This window comes from Mytilus edulis, chromosome 8 (genome assembly GCF_963676685.1).
Source record: "Mytilus edulis chromosome 8, xbMytEdul2.2, whole genome shotgun sequence".
In the NCBI taxonomy this organism is placed as follows: domain Eukaryota; kingdom Metazoa; phylum Mollusca; class Bivalvia; order Mytilida; family Mytilidae; genus Mytilus; species Mytilus edulis.
This window is the reverse complement of record NC_092351.1, coordinates 47659563-47679477: the sequence shown is the minus strand read 5'-3', so window position 1 is coordinate 47679477 and position 19915 is coordinate 47659563. Positions and strand designations below refer to the sequence as shown.

The following is a 19915-nucleotide window of genomic DNA, read 5'->3' as shown; positions in this document are numbered from 1 at the left end:
AGCAGAAGGTCACCAACTGGTTTTCAATGTAGCGAGAAATTCCCGCACCCGTATGCGTCCTTCAGCTGGCCCCTAAACAAATATATACTAGTTCAGTGATAATGAAAGCCATACTAATTTCCAAATTGTACACAAGAAACTAAAATTAAAATAATACAAGACTAACAAAGGCCAGAGGCTCCTGACTTGGGACAGGCGCAAACATGCGGCGGGGTTAAACATGTTTGTGAGATCTCAACCCTCCCCCTATACCTCTATTCAATGTAGAAAAGTAAACGCATAACAATACGCACATTAAAATCAGTCCAAGAGAAGTCCTAGTCTGATGTCAGAAGATGTAACCAAAGAAAATAAACAAAATGACAATAATACATAAATAACAACAGACTACTAGCAGTTAACTGACATGCCAGCTCGAGACTTCAATTAAACTGACTGAAAGATTATGATTTCATCATATGAACATCAGGCACAATCCTTCCCGTTAGGGGTTTAGTTAGTTTTTGAGGTGAAGACTGACACCTTTGTGCTTTATAAAGAATATTTCCATAAAAATTTGGATGTGAAATACCTGAACGTATAAGAAGTCTGCATGTTGAGCTATATTTACGAATGATGTCCTTATATCGATGATAAAATTTATTAAATGTTTTGACTAGTCTATGATATCGAAAACCCTGGTGTAATAATTTTTCAGTAATACATAAATTTTTTCTCGTTAAAATCTAAAACATTGTTACATACATATATATAATAGATATACATGATAAAACCGAAGTGGTGACTAACTACAGAATGTTTTCTACTGTGCTGAAAGTGTGGCTTTTAGATTTTATATCTTAGTTTCTATGTCGAGTTTCTGCATATAAAATTGAGAATGGAAACTGGGAATATGTCAAGGAGACAACAGCCCGACCAAAGAGTAGATAAATATATATGGAGATAATGCTGCTATTGTTGGACAATTATAGTGTATTTGTTGGATTCATAATTTAACTTATATAAAGTGTTTGACTGTTTTAGTTATTTCATTCGTTTATTTGCCTTAAATAAAACAATTGTCGGAAGTATATGATAAAGAGATAAATACATGGCCTTTTCCATATCGGCCCGGGCTGATATGTTGGTCTCGGGATGATACCCGGGCCGATATTGGAAAGGCCATTTATTAATCTCTGTATTATACACCGGTGTTCTCATAATGGATTTACTTTTCTGTAAACATGGTTAGTAATCTCAATTACATTGTATCAAACCTCATTGTTTGAGGCCGTACGGCTGCATATAATTGCTTACATCAACTTCATTTGTACCTTACTAGAAATTTGTCTCTTTGACAATCATGCCAAATATATTGATTTTTACATAAATCAGCATGCATTCAAATTTAAAATTGATGTTGCTTCATCTTGAAGAAAAACAATAAAAGGTCAACAGCGGAAAGTACATAGATAATATCATATTCACATTTTATCAAACTCAATATAATTGCACACATAAAAATTAAATTGTTGTATTCCGACCCTATAGAATCGTTTTCAGGAAGTACTTTATTTAAAGTATTTTATTACACCTACTGCGCAACTAGTTACAGGTGGACGATTGTTGAAACTTTATAAAGCTCAAGAACACTAAATGAGGATAATGATCAAAAATCCAAAAGTTTATTAAATTGCTTTTCCATAACATCATTGTCATGAAAATTGTTTGGATGAGTATTGTGAAAATAATTGTAATCAGGTTCGAGATTGAATGATAGTAACGTAATCATGTCACTGTTTGCTATATAATGTGGTGTCTCACTGTCTGTCGCTTATAGAATATGCATGTTGTGTCGTCCCCTATTAAATTTTTTGTTTGTGCGTTCTTTGTGATAAATGTAATTGTGTGCGTTTTTGCTGTATTTTTATCACAAAAATATTTCTAGATTTAATGATAAAATAAAATCTGAATGTTAAATGAATATTGAAAAAGGAATGTTAGATATTGAAGTTTAATGTTAAAATCGAATTTTTGAAATCTGAATGTTGAAATCGAATTTTTGAAATCTGAATTTTGGGTTATGAATCGATTGATGCAAATAACAATTTGAATAAACTAAATTGATTGTTGAAAATTTGTATCTTCATGTTGAATATGGACATCAGTCTACATCATTGAGTTTAATATTAAACTATATCGTTTTGTAAATCTAGATGAAAAAAGTGAAATTCGAAGACCACTATAATACAGTATTAATTAATTTCAATAGCAAAAATTAACAATATTTGATTTACCTTCAAAACAATGAGTCAAATTGGTTGTGTCTATCTACTTGTAGGATGTCTGCTTTGTAAGACTTTTGGTCATTTCTGTGTTCCCACTGTTGATAGAATCACAACTAAGTAAGTACATTGATTTCATTCATTATTTTCTCCTTTTACTTACAATTTATCATACTAAATTCTTCTCTTTACTAAAGAAAATGAAATACAATTGTTTTTATAATATGTGTCTTTGATTTTGACCATCTATTCTTATTTAAGAATCTTTAAGCTTCTATAGAAAAAATATATCTAGAATATTGCTTTATATAAAATACAGATAAACTGTTTGTACTCATATGTACTATGTATATAAATACACTAACGAAAGTCCAACAAGGATTAATATTTTTGGACTTGATGATTTAAAGACAACAAAAATACAGTTACCCGCTTATAAACGTATTTAATTCTTCTATTGTTGATATTTATCATAAAGTTTGAAATTTGAAATTCTGTTAAAAGCAATAACGATAACACCACTAATCGTAGGTCAAAACCAATTCTGGCATTAAAATAAAATCGAATTGACATGGGTTACTAGCTAAAGGAAATGCAAATCTAATGTTCAAATTGGGATATGATAATCTGAATTTTCCTTTCTTGAAAAGCGAAAAATATCTTTGAAAAAATGAGGCGTAAGTTATCTCCTTTATATTCTTTTCTTTTTGTCATATGGTTTGGGGTAAACTAAATTCGAAGATGACGATAACCTATAACTTTCACATCTGATTTTATGAACAGAGTTTTAAAAGGCAATCATATCACATATGTTTAAGAGTAATCTAAAGAACCGTTACAATTTATGCATCTTTCTGATGAATATAAAACAAAGTTATGATTGCCAATCAAACAGATTTCCATCAGATAATAAATGACATAAATCAGCAAAACACATACCAAATATTAGGCCTTAAAAGGCTTTGACATGACAAATGACAAACAATTCAAACGAGAAAACTAACAGCCTGTTTATGTACAAAACCATTAGAAAAAATATGCAGCAACAAGCGACAACCACTGAATTACAGGCTTTTGACTTGGGATAGGCATATACAGAATGTTGCGAGGTTAAACATGTTTGCAGGCGCCCAACCCTACGCTAACTCAGTAGTGTAACAGCAAAACATGAGAACAAACCATAAAAATCAAGTTTACTTAGCATATTACAATTTCTGTTTATCAAAATTATATCAGAGTAATATGTTTAGATATTTTCAATATAATATACGAGCCGTACATGTTAATATTTCAGTAGCGAATCATGGAGGGTTGGGAAGGGGAGGGTGATAATCTATATAGAAATTGGTATGGATACACCCAAATAATTGACTTAGGTATGGTAATATGAACATCTCTTGACTACTAACGGTCGGCAGTAGAACATTGCTGCCACACGAAAAAAGTGATGTAAGTGAACAAATTCTTTTACATGGAAGAATACATGTGTTTAAATACGACCAGGGTAACTGCAGCGCCTTCCAAAGACAAGGATAAGGACCGAAGTAAAATACACAAAAAAAAATAGCGTTTGTTTGTACTGTCACATCAACAATAGAGATTGTTCAATTAACCAATATTGGATTCTAAAAAGTTTGTCACAGGTTTTTTGTCAAACCTTGATGTTCTGTTAATCGAAGAGTGATAGGATAATGCCGGTACATTATATAACATATGACGCTTTAATAGCCATGAAGTCTTATGGTTGAGGTAAATCCTTATCCAACAACACAAGAAAACAAAACAAAACTAAACAAAACAAACAAGCCAAATAAATTCAACAAAAGCTAAAAAACTAATATATAAAAGGTACGTGCATGATATATTTCATATGAAGGTTTGGGTATACATCCCTGATTGTTGTAGTTTGATTTATATTTAGTTCTTACTAAAAACGATAAAATGGTTGACATATTGTATAGGCAAATGTCTATTGCTAAAGTATGTTGCCCTGCAGATGTTCTTCGGATATGACTGTCACTTTATTATCGTTTACCTTAAAATCTCTCTTTTGCATTCTGTTAATATTTTCATTTATGTTAAATCATGATTTTAAAAACTCTTTTTGGTGTAACCATTAATGAAACTAGACAGCAAACAATTATTCAAAACACCGGATCGCTTGAATACCTATATCTGTTCTTCTCCATTGTCAAAAACGTATAAAAACAATGGAATGCATTTTGGTAAACACTTCGAAAATGCTTTGAATGTTCCAGTTGCTGTAAAACATAAATTAAGCATAATATACATGTATAAACCTGTAAGCGACTAACGATAATGAATCGGAGCTAGCAGTCCTAAAAACCCATTTCTTTTGGCCAATTAACGACGTGTTAATTGAACGTTGCATAGCATAATCCGAAGACAGGAGGTGAATGAGAATGAAAGAATAACACTTTATCTGTAATTTTCGGTAGTCCAAATTACCTTCATCTGGAACGCTAAAACCGATGTATTTGAAGGCTATGAATTTATAAATATTCTGAAACGTTCGGAGCTATAAGACAACAACTGACCTAAACATGAATAGCAAAATTCTTCTATGGTGAGGATTATCCTTAATTTCTAAATTAATGAAACAGGACAAATAGAATTTTTTTATTTATATCAGTACTTAAGTACCGACTATTTGGCAAATGATACAGTGGGGGACCAACAGTCCACTAGCAGTGGTATCGACCCAGTATTATTATAAAAGAATTTCGTGCGTGCTTTTCTGAACATACCTTCAAAAACGCTCAAAACCAAACATTTGAAAGCCTGGGATATAAAAATACGTAGAAAAAGTTAGGAGCTATTTTAGCAAAAGAGACATTAAACGTATAACGACTTTCATCGTAGGTCAATTTTGCTGGAGGGGAGTTAGAACCTTAGATTCTCAGTAATTTCTTAATTAATCAACGAGGTCTATTAGAAAATATATATCATAAATCACGGAATTACCCAAGCACCGACAACTGGTCAGATGATACCCTCGGTGACTAACTTGCAAGCAGCAGTAGTATCGACCCACTGCTACTATACGTAAATGAAGTAAAACTGAGTGCGTCGAAGCGCTTTTCTTGGTTTTCCTTCATCAAGAACGCTCAAACCATATCATTTGAAAGTAAAGTAAGTGGTGTTCAATACGTTTATACGCACGTGTATCACACTAAGGCCGTGTTCACATTGACCTAAACTCGGTTTTGTGTAAGTGTAACTGTAACTCACACGTAAACTAAACAAAATTATGGCTTTCATAAAGAAGCAACCATTTAACTAATAATAATCTAATTTATCTGAGCCAGAAATTTTTCCTCGCAAACGCTTTATTCCGGTTTTTTTTCGATGCTGGTAATTAATTTTTTTTCAACATTTAACACTATAATGTATGGGGAAACTCTTGATTTAGAGTATTTTGTATCATCTGTAGTACCCTTTTTTTTTTATCCAATTGGGGTTTGGGATATTTCCATCGATACCCCTCCCCCCACCCGATTTGAAGTCAAATGGTCGTTCCCTTACTGGTAGAAAAGTTGTCCGAAAACTTTGCATTCGGTTCTACGTAATGAACATTTAAATGACATAGAGTTTACAAGTGTGAACAAATCTTATGTACAGGTACAGGTAATTAAACAAGGTGTATAGATGTGAACAAATTTAATGTGAAACCAATGTCCAGTACATTAAACTTATTGTAGACAAGTTTACGGTACATGGCGTTTGGTGTGAACACGGCCTAACACGTTTTACACACAAACATAGTTCATTGATTTAAACTATTTTGATGCAAAAAAGATGGATATTTTGCAAACCAGGAAAAATCGAGAAAAATAATTATTCAGTCTTCATTGTTGGACCTCTTTATCGGTAATACGAAAAGGCGTATCAGAGGTACGACAGAGGGAAAATTCACGGTGGCAGTATATTAGAACTGTTGTATACAAATACACTCATATTTAGTTTCCAACTACATTGAATATGTTGAAACTTTAATCTTAATTTATGTTACCTGAAAAAATTGCGCAAAATGAGTTTTTATTTGTCCGTGCAAATGAAATGTATTCTTGAAATGTATGGAAATACTTCATTTTTTCAAAAGTTTGCGTAAATGCAATTCATCCCTCTGCCTTGACGTCATTAAATCACCTGTTAACAAAAAGTCTGAGTGGTATTTTACGTGGGAATATAAATAATTAGAGACACTTAATAACTAAATTTATCGATCCTTCTAAAAATCCCATTACCACCTTCCTTTGTTAGCAAAGTGTAAATTGAAGACTTTAGGGGTATAAGCTATATAAACCAAATCAAGAAATAACAATAAACTTTTACTTCGAATGTTGTTAGCACTTTTGAAATAGGCGCAAACTATAAAAACATGTGTTGGCCTTAATGAATTGCTGATTGGCGCAAATGGTGATGTATTCACCCAATGTTCAATGTATTCGATAAGATTTTGGTTGACAATAAAATCATCGAATATTTAACGAGAAACCAATTATACATGTGATACAGATGAAAAATTACAAAAGTGATTAATAATAAAACAAATTCATACTAGCATACATTGTGTGTTCAGGCAAGTGACTTGATCTGAGCTCCTTGTCACCATGTGTCTATGTATCATGTCTAATGATATTACAATTGTCGGTATGGTGAAGAATCAAATACGACCTACAACATTGTACAATGTGGAATAAAAAACACGTGCAGACTCTTGCAAGTTATCCTTGCCCAAAGGGAAGAACGAGCCATTATCATAAATGGGTGTTCATCGTCCGTCGTCGTCTGTCGTCTGTTAACTTTTACAAAAATCCTCTCCATGTCATCATTAGTAAATGTATTATGTCAAATTAGATTTGGAGAAGAATTGTCAACTCATAGGGACTATCAAATACGTCATAAAAATGTGGAATCTTGATAATGCACTTGACTACTAATTTAATCTCCCCAAAGGAACAAGCGATTATTGCACTCATTTGGCTTCCTTCGTGGGTCGTCATCTGTCGTCATTATGTTTGATAGAAATCCACTCCTCTGAAACTAGCAAACCAATATTTTAAAACAAAATAGGTCACAATTCAGCGTTAGGTATCGATTTCTTAAACTGTTTACGACGACTTCGCCTTCCGACCAAAATGGCACCATGGCTTAATATAGAACGTATTAGTAAAATCCAAGTTTTCTTTATTTTTACAAAACTGCTATTGATAGAAAGGTGCAAAAGTATTAAGAATGACCAGAGCTATCTTCTGTCCGAGTACATAAAAACTATAAAACTACAATTTTTTAGTGCAACAATTTCAAATACAATTGAACGTTTCGTACGTTCTTTGTTGACATATTCTTTGTTTTTGTAGTGATAAAGATTATAACACAATGTTGACTGCTGGTATGTTTGACATATTAACCAATTATGTCTGTTTGTTTTGTTAACACATCGTGGTAAATATAATGAATTTTTTAGGGCCTGTCATTCTGGTGAGAGGTTTAGCCAGACATAAAATCAGATTCCTCATCTATCCATCATTTTCAACATTAAAAAACGCCTGTACCAAGCCAGGAACATGACTGTTGTTTTCCATTCGTATGACGTGTTTGTTTTTTTATTTTGCCATTTGTTTTTCAACAGTGACTTACCATATAAAACGTTTCTCGGAGTACGTTTTTTTTTTTTTTTTGTTACCTTTCATTGCATAGCACTAAAAATTACATGATATTTAACACTTTCAGTTAGAAATACTGATTGAATTGAATCTTTCTTCCAACAAAAATATGGTAATTAGAAAAAAAGTAATAACCACTATTAATAAGTACCGATGATCAGGTTGTCTGTATATTTATATTGTTAAATATCAGTTGCGAGTCACACTATGAAGCTTTTTGTCGAGTGAGCGCAACGAACGAGATCAAAAAGCTTCATATTGTGTTGAACAGCTGATATTTTACAATAGCATTATGCAGATAACCTGATAATCAATTTATCGGGCTATATTTGCGTCTTTTGGAAGTGTTTTTTTTTGTTTCACAAGTAAACCGGAAGATGACCTATCAACGTCGGTTCAAACATTATGACGTCGATGATATGTCTTGGTCAAAGTTATGAAGGGTAGGTAAACGTTGTTGACGTCACAAAGCCTTGACATGCAATTTTATTAAGAGCTGAGCAGAGTGATATAGACAGTGGGACGACCGATAAGTAAAATTATCGTTTATTTGCGTATATGTAGTTTTTACTTAATTAATGCAATTTAACCTATTGATCAAACTTATGGTTACATGATGATGATCTAATATAGAATACACACAACTAATCAAGAGTATCTAATAACAAAATGATACATTAATCAGTACGATAATAAAACACGGTGTTTAAATAATTTGTTTGATTTTATAGGTAAACTGACCTGTCCTACTGGTTGGGAGTCTCATGGATTTAAATGTTATAAAATATCTCATCAATATTTTGACTTTTCAAATGCAACAAAATACTGTAATGATCACAATGCTGAATTAATTATGCCAAAAACAGTCGAGGAACAGAATATTATGAAAACGCTGCTTCGACAGTAAGTTGTTATGTCATATTTACAAAATTTTCTTTTATGTGAATTATATTACATTTATAATTTTCAAAATGAAGCCTTTCTCAAAATTTCATCCGACTAATACATTTTTGAGTGCTGAATTTAGATAAGAAGATGATTGCTATTGACATTAATATCAAACAGAGACCAACGGGCAATGATGCAAACAACTGTAATGCAATGTAGCATGTCAATGGTATAAAACACGTAGTAAAACGGTAGTAAAACCCAGTACGTAAAGTAAGCTTTCAAAGGCATCGGCAGCACAAAATTAAAAGCATATCAAAAGAGACATCCCACTGCCTGATGCATGCCTAAAAAAAAAATATTTTACAAAAACAAACAACGACATCAACTGAATAACAGTGTTATGACTTGGGACAAAACTCACACTACCAGAAACAATAATTCTAGTGCAGTGAATTGGTTCTATTAATGTAAGTATTTCAGCACAACAACACAACAAACAATTAAATGAGTTCAGCTCTGGAGCCGTATTTAAATGAGAGCATTGATCGATGAATATGCCAAATCAAACATTGCCACGTTAGAAGATGCTCATAAAGGAATATTTTTTTCTTCTTCAACAAATGACAACTGTTCTGAAATTATCAACATATGTAAGCTAGTTAAATGATCAAACATATGAGGTTTAGAAAGTAACAATCTTGATTTATGTCAATGTGTTATTATGACACCGATAATTTATGGCATTAGTTGTTCAAACTTCCTAAGGCACAGTCATGAAAGTTGACCGACGCCAAATTTGTCTATACTGTTAATGTTATTTTGTGTCATATAGATCTTGAAATTGCAGGTATTTAAACATCCTTGGCTTTTCGATATTGTGTTTGAACGTTCCTACTCAGGTGTATACAGGGAAGCTCTTCGAACGCAATAGATTTAGAGTAATTGTCGTTCAGTAGATCTATCAGAGTTCAACATTGAAATGCAAAACGGAAATATACTTCTTCCCTTAATTTTGAGTGGGTGTAATGTTTTTGCCATAGTATGGATTGCAACCATGTACCATATAAAAAAAACCTTCATATGCGATGAAAATAAATCAATTCAAATTTGACTTTTAACGACACAATTGAGATTGTTTTGTTTTTTATATTAATGCGACCTTATTTACTATTTATGTGAAGAACAAATATATATATAAATGGAAGCTAAAGTATAATTGTCATTGATTATCAAAGTAAGTTATATTATTAATTGATCTAAGGTGTCTAACTCAGTGATAAAAAAAAAAATACTGGCAGGCAAAGCATTGTCCATTGACGGATAGTTGTCGCGTTGCCAATCATACCATATCTTCCTATTTTATAAAACAAATATGAACTGATGACGATGAAAAGGTCTAAGAAATGAAAACTGGTCATTTGCCTTCCCCTTGTTTCGATACATATGCACGAAGTATTAAACATATACTATGCGAAGGTGTCTTCATTAATGCATACAATTAATACAATTAAAAGGGTAAAAAGTACTAATGTAGATGATGGAATTTGGATTGGACTTAACTTTAATGCATCTTACGGAAAATGGATTTGGAATGATGGCACACAACTAGATTCTGCAAATGTGGCCTGGAATCCAGGTAAGTATGTGAAATAACTAAAATACAATTCAAAGCGTTTAGATTTCATCAAACCACTTGAACTTGCCTATTTCATCAAGATTGTTATCGATAAGAGGTTTTCAAGAAACGTTTCGAATAAAGTAAACACTGAGTAACTTTTAAGCCTAGCAAAACAGCAACTTTCATATGAATCGGATTATCTAGAGTAATATAACATTTATATGTAAGCCATGAAAAACAGTGAAATGAAAATTTTCTATTAAAATCTAAAACAATTTGTATACATAATTTCCTTTTTTTTTCTTTGTTTTGTTATCTTAAATTTGATTGCAATTTGTTTTATTATAGTCTGGGCTATTCTATGTCTTGCTCTATTTCAAACTTTGTCACTTGCGTAATAGAAGGGCTAGTGACTTGAAAAACTGATGTCCTCAAAATTCGGAAATTTCCAAAGTTGAACAATACACATTTATAAATCCGCTCCTAAATATTACTGTGCTTGTTCAACATATTCTAGAAACTTGGTGCCCTTTAATATATATGATATGAATGTGAAAATGCGATGCCGATATCATGCTTGGTAATTGGCTGTGCATAGCGGCTTTTTCGTCTTTCCATTGGAAATATCCTTGCCTTGTGTATTTCTATTCACATTATTACCGACTATCCATGTTGCCAGATCATTAGTTTTCTGTGTGATATAGTTTTTTAGGTTGATGTATGTCAATTTATATTTTTATACTCCCACAAAAACAAATATTTGGCGGGATATAGGAATCACGTTGTCCGTCTGTCTGTCTGTCTCTCTGTGGCATTGCGTCTTGTAAGCCCAACTCCACCTGAACGGATAAACTAATGTTATTAAAACTTTCTACTGTTGCGGATGTACATAAAGAAATATAATCATTGTTCCACTTCTTTAAGGGTGAATTATAAATAATTTTAGGACGTATTGATATTTCGTTTGGGGGTTCACTCACGGATTTAGTTGTTTCCTTTTTATCGTTGATATATCTACATTTCTACTGAAACAGTCGTATACATTTAATCGATAATATGGGCTACTTGAAAACTAAAATTTTCTAAAAATAGGGATTATTTTCTTATACATATTATGAAATCCTGTATGTATTTAGCAACATTGCTGTAACTAGCTCCTTAACACGGAATACTACAAGTAGTACCTATTGTACTTTATTAAAAAACTTATGCAGTTCCAAATGTATAAAATATTCACTAGCTGATGATTTCACCAGATGCCACAATGATTTGGTTTTGGATAACTTTTGACAGAGATGAAAACAGACAAGGTCCACGTTTTAAATCAGAATAACAACCCCAACTTTTTTTGACGATTGTGACATCACGGGAGCCGACCTACCATGTGCATGACGAGTGATGCATGCAGGAGATAATTACTCTGTCGACGAACCCATATTCGTTCTTTTCGGAGTTAATGTGATTCGATTCGGTTTGGTATCTTCCTGATGATATTTCAACACCGGTAAACTATTATTGCGACAGTATACAATCTATAACCCGAGTTAAATTGGTATGAACATGGTGTAAATTGTCCAGCTACAACATAATTATCTCTCCAGTGTTGATTTTTTCTGCTATGGTGTTATGGGTTGTTGCTTGATTGTTTGTCCTTTATGACCATCATATTGCCTGTTTTTCGCTTACTAATAGGTTTTGATAGCCTCATAATTATCTTTTACATTTTTTGTTTGATGAAAACCTTTTTCTTTGTGATTAAATGATAGACAATTCTTATGTTTACCAATTTATAATCTTCTTCTTATACCACATGGAAAAACACGTATCTACAAAACCGCCAATTTGACCAGACTTATCGGAGTATCCATTGAGGAGTTGTTGCCCTTAATTGACGCCTTTTACTTATATTTCTGTTTCGGGAAATTTTCGCTAAATCTAAATACAAAAAATGTATGTAAAAGATAGGTAGAAACTTTGGACATCCAAATATGATCAGCAATGCATGATATACAAAACTTAAGTATTACCGGAATCATTGGATGACTGTTTAACATGTTTAATAAGTAATTGTCATCGAATAATGATTTTTGACTGTTTATTGTGTTTTTGCTTATTATCTCTAAAATTATAAAGTATAATAGATAGTTACACACTGATATGATGATCATCAATACAAGATCTAAACTTATGCCACAGGTTAAGATCAACAAATTAAATAAGCAAACATAACTATTTTCAACTCAGGTAACATTTTTGATATTTTCAACTCAGGTAACATTTTTGATATTTTCAACTCAGGTAACATTTTTGATATTTTCAACTCAGGTAACATTTTTGATATTTTCAACTCTTAAGAAGAAGACACACTGTGTATCCTTTGAGCAGACCTCTAGGGATAATAGTGTTGTCTTTGACTGGTACCGTTGTGAGATTTGAAAAAAGTCATATTATGTTCCTCTAGTATGATTTATTTTTTTGAAGTAAGAAAAAACAATGTGAGAGATGTCAGGTATCACATATTCTAAGAAACGGCAAAGAAAATCTTTTGTATATGCTGGTAGTATCAATGATGACAGACCACTACGAAAAAAGTTGTGTATCATAACGGAAACAAGTGAAAAATAAAGACTATTTTACTGTTCCATCTAGTATTGAATTTATGGTGTATACATGTCATGTTTTAAATTTGTAGGTGAACCACAATATTTCCCTCACGAGAATTGTGTAGTTAGTCCGAGGAATACTGAAAAATGGCATGATGTTACGTGTCATACTAATCATGTGTTCAGTGCAGCTTGTCAGCTAAAAGGTATTATCCATACAATTATAATTAAAGTTTTGATATTGTTTAGTCCAAATGAATAGAAATAATCGTAAGATACAAACTCATCAAAGATACCTGTATTATTTATTCAGTACGCAAAACGCGCGCTTATTCTACACAAGACTCAGACTAAGATTCACTCGAATCAAAACACCTTGATAAGTCATTAATACACGAAATCTTTAAAATAAAACCTGATCTATAAATACTTATTGAATACAATTTAAAATCATTAAAAGTCAGGATAGATATGTGTTTTAAATCAAAGCATGATATGCTGTTACCACACTGTTTAATTTTAGTGTGCGCTGAGCGCTCACAAACATGTTTTACTCCGTCACATTTTGTAATTGCCGGTCCCATGCATATCAGCAGCATGTAATCCAGTGGTTGCCATGGGGTTGGTCTGTCATACTTGTGTTTCGTTTATTGTTTTGTTATACGTCAGGCAAGGGTTTTCGTTTAAACTGTTTCCCATTTTGTCATGTTTGGCATTTTGAGCTGACTTAAAAAAAAATGGGTTTTGCTCATTTAAATTGACTCGATACATAATTGTCGTATTGACAATCATACAATATCTCCTTTTTTTTAATTAAAAACATCGATTTCCACAACAAGTTAGAATTCATTTGATTTGAATATTTGTAATGTATACTATATACATGTAAGATTTTATCGAAATCTCCTGAATTGACAACAGTGAAGTGAATTGAACAATTATTGGTGGACATATTTCGCTGATCAGGGCAAGGTATACAGAAATTAAAATCTCTGCTGTAGAACTCTCCCATAATGACATTTAGGAGGCGTGACTTCAGCTGGTTTATATTCATATGATGATAATTACATTAGATGTATGTTTCATTATTTTACGTTATTTTGATTGGCTAACAGCAATCACGCGTCATTCTTCATTTCAAAATGAATTGCATGAATTGAAATATACATGATGGCACATATTTCCACAAGTAAATAAAAGAGAAACTTGATGGTTATCGTGTTTTGTTGATAATAGCGAAAACATGTAATTATAAGTATTGAATGCTTCTTTTAGTAATTTTTGTGAAAGCGTTGTCCGTGCTTACATTTTTAGAATGAAGCGCTTCCACGCTTCGTACAAAATGTACTTCGATCAACGCTTTTACACCCCAATGAATTTACAACAAGAAGCATTCAATTCTTAATGATATTTAAAGCCATTTAAGTCATTTAAATCCAAAGAAACTAAATTGCTTACCTTATGGTTATAAAATTTAAAAATGCAAACACATATAAATAAAGTATCAATATCTGCAAAATACGACTTTTTTCTGGGTAACAACCGTTGTACCATGGCTATTATATCAACATTATTTAAGAGTACTATCATAAATTGGTATTATTTTACAGATATGATAGTCAACGAGGGTGAAAGCGTTAATCTTACTTGCGGCGTCAGTGACCTACAGACTAAATGGACCAGATCTGTCAATGATACAAGTGTAATAGTGTCTGAGTATGCAAATGATTTGAATTTGCCTAGTCTAGTATTAGATTATGTGAAATGGTCTGATCAAGGAAGTTACAAATGCAGCTTTACCAATACCGCCGGATTACTCGAAACCAGACTCACAAGACTATTAGTAAATACTTGTATGTTATATTGATTACATATTTTTAATATACACATTCAAACGAACCATTATAACGACTTTAAGGATGTACTAAGGTGAGGTTTAGGAGTTTGCGTCACATGTTCAGACTCCTTGGTTGTTTTCCCTCCAATACAGGGTAAAATATTTTGCCCGATAGCACCCTTTATCTTTTCATATAATACTTAATAGCTCATAAAAGGTAACCTATTAAAAGTTATAAAGAATCTAGAACTTTTGCCCTATGATTTGAAACCCAAATAATATCAACGCAAATATAAGGTAAAAGTCAGAGTCAGCCTTTTCCGCCATTTAAAAATAATCAAATATCTCGAAAAGAAGCTCCATAACCTATGAATTTTTTTAGCTTATTTTGTTTTTTAACTAATGTTCTTCCGACATAAAGTAACAATTTTAAATTCTTGATTTTTTAAAATTTCACCTTTATACATCCTTAAAATAACCTCAAGATACTTGTCTGGAAAAAGCAGGATAACTCGAACATGTTGCAAAAAAAATCATCCACAACAATACTACATGTATACGTTCATTATATATACGAATTAAGTAATAAGGAACGCTCAAAACCATCAACCGGCAATTCATGCATGTATATTACTAGAATCTATTTTAACAAGGGGATATAGTCATAATTGTCTTAGGTCAACCTTAAAGGAGAGAGTTGTAACCTTAGTTTCTTAATAATTTTTAAATTCATCAACAAAAATGTAAAGACATGTATGTTATAAATCATATCACTGGCGAAGCACTAACTTAAAGGCTCCATTCCACCGGCAGTTGAATTATCTCAGCACTAGAAAATGAAACGACAATGTATATACTAACGAGTAGATGATGTGATATTCCTCAACTAATGTTTCCCATTTTCCTGTCTTTGACAGAGTGTTGCTGCTTATAAGGAAGCTATTGAATCAATCATTATAATGCTAAAGTTGAAGTCAGCTATTTCAAAAGTTTAATTGACACCATTATGATTTGGTTGATCGTTAAGGGCTATATTTGTTATATATATTACAACGGATACAAGTATGTTCAAATGTAACAAAAGGCCCGTAAACTTTCCTCAGTTGAAACAACACCGAATGAGATTAATCACCAAAACTGTAATAATCATGCTTGACACAAACACGATGGGTGCCACATGTGTTGTATAATCTGTTTACCTTTTTAGAGCAATTGGGATCATCCCGGTATTCGGAAGGGTTCATGTTTTTCAGTCCTTAGTTTTCTTTGTAGTGTTAAAATCCGACAACTATCATGGCCGAATGGCTAAAAATAGAACATAGGGGGTATGATGGTTTTTTGTTTTTGTATCTTGAAAACCAATATAGATGCCACAGGAAACCTGACGACGCCAAATTGATTGTTATATTGAGATCGACTAATAAATTAATGCCATTAAATCTGTCATACAACTTCTTATAGAAATAATTGCCCAAATTTTATTAATATTTTTTTCGTTTTTGCCTGTTGTTTAGAAAATCAAAATAGATAGACAGATACTAAAGCATGACTAAATCTTCAAATGAGTTCGATGCTCAAAATCGTCGAACAACTCCCTATTGCAGTTTTTGCACTTTAAACTTTAAAACTTGAAAAACCATACTAGAAAGATATAAACATACATGAGCAAAAATATTCAGCAAGACAAGATCTACAAATAAGTTAACATTGTTTAAATTGTCTGACGACCCTTTACTGAAGTTATTGTCTTTAAGATCTACCAAAATGTTTCTGTTTTTTGCTTGACATCTGAAAGCTATAATAAATAGATATAAACGTAAATAAGCAAAAAAAAAGTCAGTAAGACAAAATATATAGATTTATTGGTTGTAACTATAACTTCACTCTTTATTGGAGTTATTGGTCTTTAATTACGACTTTTAGTGTTTTGTTTGTAATGGTGAAGACTTTTATAGATATATAGCAACTTTATATAGCAACAATTATAAGCAGGACAAGATATTCTGAAATTAATCCTATTCTATTATACAATGTTGGAGAGTGTCCATTTAGTTCGTACTTGTCTGTTTCTCTTCTACTTATAACATGCATACATTTTGAATGTCATTTTTATATTGTCTTGCCTTTTGAAATACATTTGGTACGTTCGAAGTGCTTTTTACCTTAACCATTCAAAACTAAGAGTGACATCGAACATGACTGTTTCAAAGGTCAAGTTGGATAGAAAATCTAGGTTCGATACAAAACAAAAAGAATTTAAAAGACAAAGTCCGGCACACAACTGGTCACGGAAAATATAATAAATACATGCAAATAGATTCCTTGAGTTTATTTAAAAACCCTATATATAAAAAAAAATGTAAATGCCAGAAATACATGAAATAATTAACGAAAGAAATACTTGGCGACGAAAACTACCATTTACCTTCAAAACATCTTGGTGCTCCGGCTTGTCAGGTCTGTATGATCTACTTGTAACAATCATCGTGTAACTCTTATTTAAAGACGTTGATGCGTCATATATATAGTGATTAGGTATAATATGGTCCAGATTTACAAATTATTTTTGACTACATGTAACACATAGACATTACCAAAATTATAATCAAGTATTGTAAATATTTGATACTTAAATGAAAAGTTTTTATAAACAAGTTGAACTCTGAAAATACTAGCCCTACATTGTATCATCAAAGGTATATAGAATTGAAAATAGTATCTAAGGGGATTTGTCTTGCGTGTTTTAATTTAACCATTAAACTCGTTGTATACTTCAGAAACAAATCATTTGTAAACAAAACAATACAGTTCCGTCGTCAAATTAGTTTTCACCTTTCTGACAACCCAGTAGTGTTGTCATCAGTCAAGTGGTAATAAAAACGCACAATACATCAGCAGTTTGCTCAAATACATGCGTTTCTACACTTTGTTGTCATTGAATTGAAAATTAAAAAAAATCTTTTAAAATGTGTTCTGTATAACACAATCATTTACTGATAATTTGTAATCATGAATGTTCGACGGAAGACAGCAATATACCCCCATTCAAACATGATACTTGCGCCCTGTTTGTCATGCGTTTTTGGAAAATCTTTAAAAAATGGATATATTACTTTCGATTTATCAATTGACGAATTCTGCCGTTTTCAATTAAAACTATTTGATAATCTTTTTGTTTATTCTAGCAACGACAGAAATGTGTCCTTGTCGATGTGATTACAGAAGAAATTTGGAATATTGGGAGTCGAAAATACCGCGACATCAAACAATTGAAGAATTGAAAAAAGAATTAGAGCCAGTCATCCGAAAGATTAAAAATCAATTAAAAGTAAACAAAACTAAGCTTTCGTCAACTATTCGAAAACTTACATCAGCTAAAGACGAACGCAAATCATCTCATACGATTGGGTTTTTTGGTGCGTTATTCATCTCTGTCATTTTTGGAACTGTCTTTTTCATGGACCTAGTAATGTTTAGACAGCACTTAGACAAAATCAGGGAAATATGTGGTTATAAGAAGAAAAATCGTCGACAAAAACTTCCTAGAAAAAAGAATCATGAACACTATAACTTGTAACTCAATCAATGACTTTAAGTTTGTTGAAATTAATTTGATACGGTGTTCAATATTGTACATAAGGTCTTTTAAAGGATATTTGTTTTTCTTGTCAGGGTTAGGAATTTTAAAAAGAGGAGTAAAATAGGGTATCATTGACATTTTGTTTAGTTTCTTTTGTTACCTATTCTGACATCGGACTTCTTTTAAACTGAGTTTTACTGTGCATATTAATGCGCGTTTGTTTTTTCTACATTGGCTAGAGGTGTAGGGGGAGGGGGGAGATCCCCAAAACATGTTCAGCCACAACCGCATTTTTGCGTCTGTCCCAAGTTAGGAGCCTCAGGCCTTTGTTAGTTTTGTATGATTTATGATTTAAGTTTCTTTTATATATTTCGGAGTTTAATGTAACGACCATTATCACTGAACTATTATACATTATTGTTAAGGGGCCAGCTAAAGCACGCCTCCGAGTACAAAATTTTCTTGCTGTATTGAAGACCTTTTAAGAGCTTTCGGATGATTCTGCTCTGTTGTCAAGTTGTTGTCTTTTTGACACATTCCTCATTTTCATTCTCAAGTTTACTTGGAGGATAGTATAAATAAACATACCCCCCCCCAAAAAAAAAATTGTTTGCTATAATGACTTTTTTCTTTATTGAATTTACCATATAGGCAAGTTGAAGAAAATCATTTGTTTATATCTACTTTTCTTTTGTTGTTCAATTGAGGGATTATAGAAACTAATTTGATATGACAATTTGTTAAGTAAAGCTACATATTTGACTTAAAAAATGCACTGTATGTCCAAGCGAGAAGTTCTCTATGTTCATATCTTTAGGAATATTTATCTGAAACTCATATTTCTCCATTCAGCTCCATTCTACTATTTAGTCAGACGTCAGGCGCTACCCTTATATACCCTGTCTTTTGTTTGTGTCCTCCAGTTTTGTAGTATACGTATTATGTCTGGTACTTGATGACGGATTCTGTTGACGTCTTAAGCCGAACAGTATAATTGTGAAACTTTGATTTGTTTCATAATAAAAGCCCCCAAATTGATGATAAATGGGAAATCATTAAAATTGTGTTCTTTCAAATGACCATTGCAAAAATCGAAGTGCCCTACCATATGATTTGTTTTTCATCAATTACTTTCTCACAGTAATATAAACCAAAAAAATAGGTTGAAAAAATGTTTAATTCTAGAAATATTTGACTACTCGAAGGTGTACATCCTTAGCCAGAATCATCAGTTACCGTAGTTAATGGTGCTTATATTAAAAATTTTAAATGATTCCAGAAAAAAATGTACTGTGAATTTATTTATTTTCGTGGGTACCAATTTTCGTGGATTAAGGAAAACTTACATGTTCATTGATATTTAATTTCGTGGTTTTGCCAAAGTATGCATACAAGCCTATGGAAAATTTTGTATTCGTTGAACTTTTAATTT

The 19915-nt window shown here is 32.0% G+C and overlaps 1 protein-coding gene across 1 annotated transcript; it reads left to right on the top strand.

Moving 5' to 3' along the window:
* Window positions 1-2280: 2280 nt before the first annotated feature.
* LOC139485766 (uncharacterized) lies at window positions 2281-18651 on the top strand. Its single transcript, XM_071270408.1, has 6 exons — window positions 2281-2384; window positions 8686-8857; window positions 10360-10481; window positions 13156-13272; window positions 14677-14919; window positions 18089-18651. Exons 2-6 carry the CDS (start codon window positions 8808-8810, stop codon window positions 18478-18480), a joined length of 924 nt encoding a protein of 307 aa, XP_071126509.1. The 5' UTR covers window positions 2281-2384; window positions 8686-8807; the 3' UTR covers window positions 18481-18651.
* The last annotated feature ends 1264 nt before the right edge of the window (window positions 18652-19915 follow it).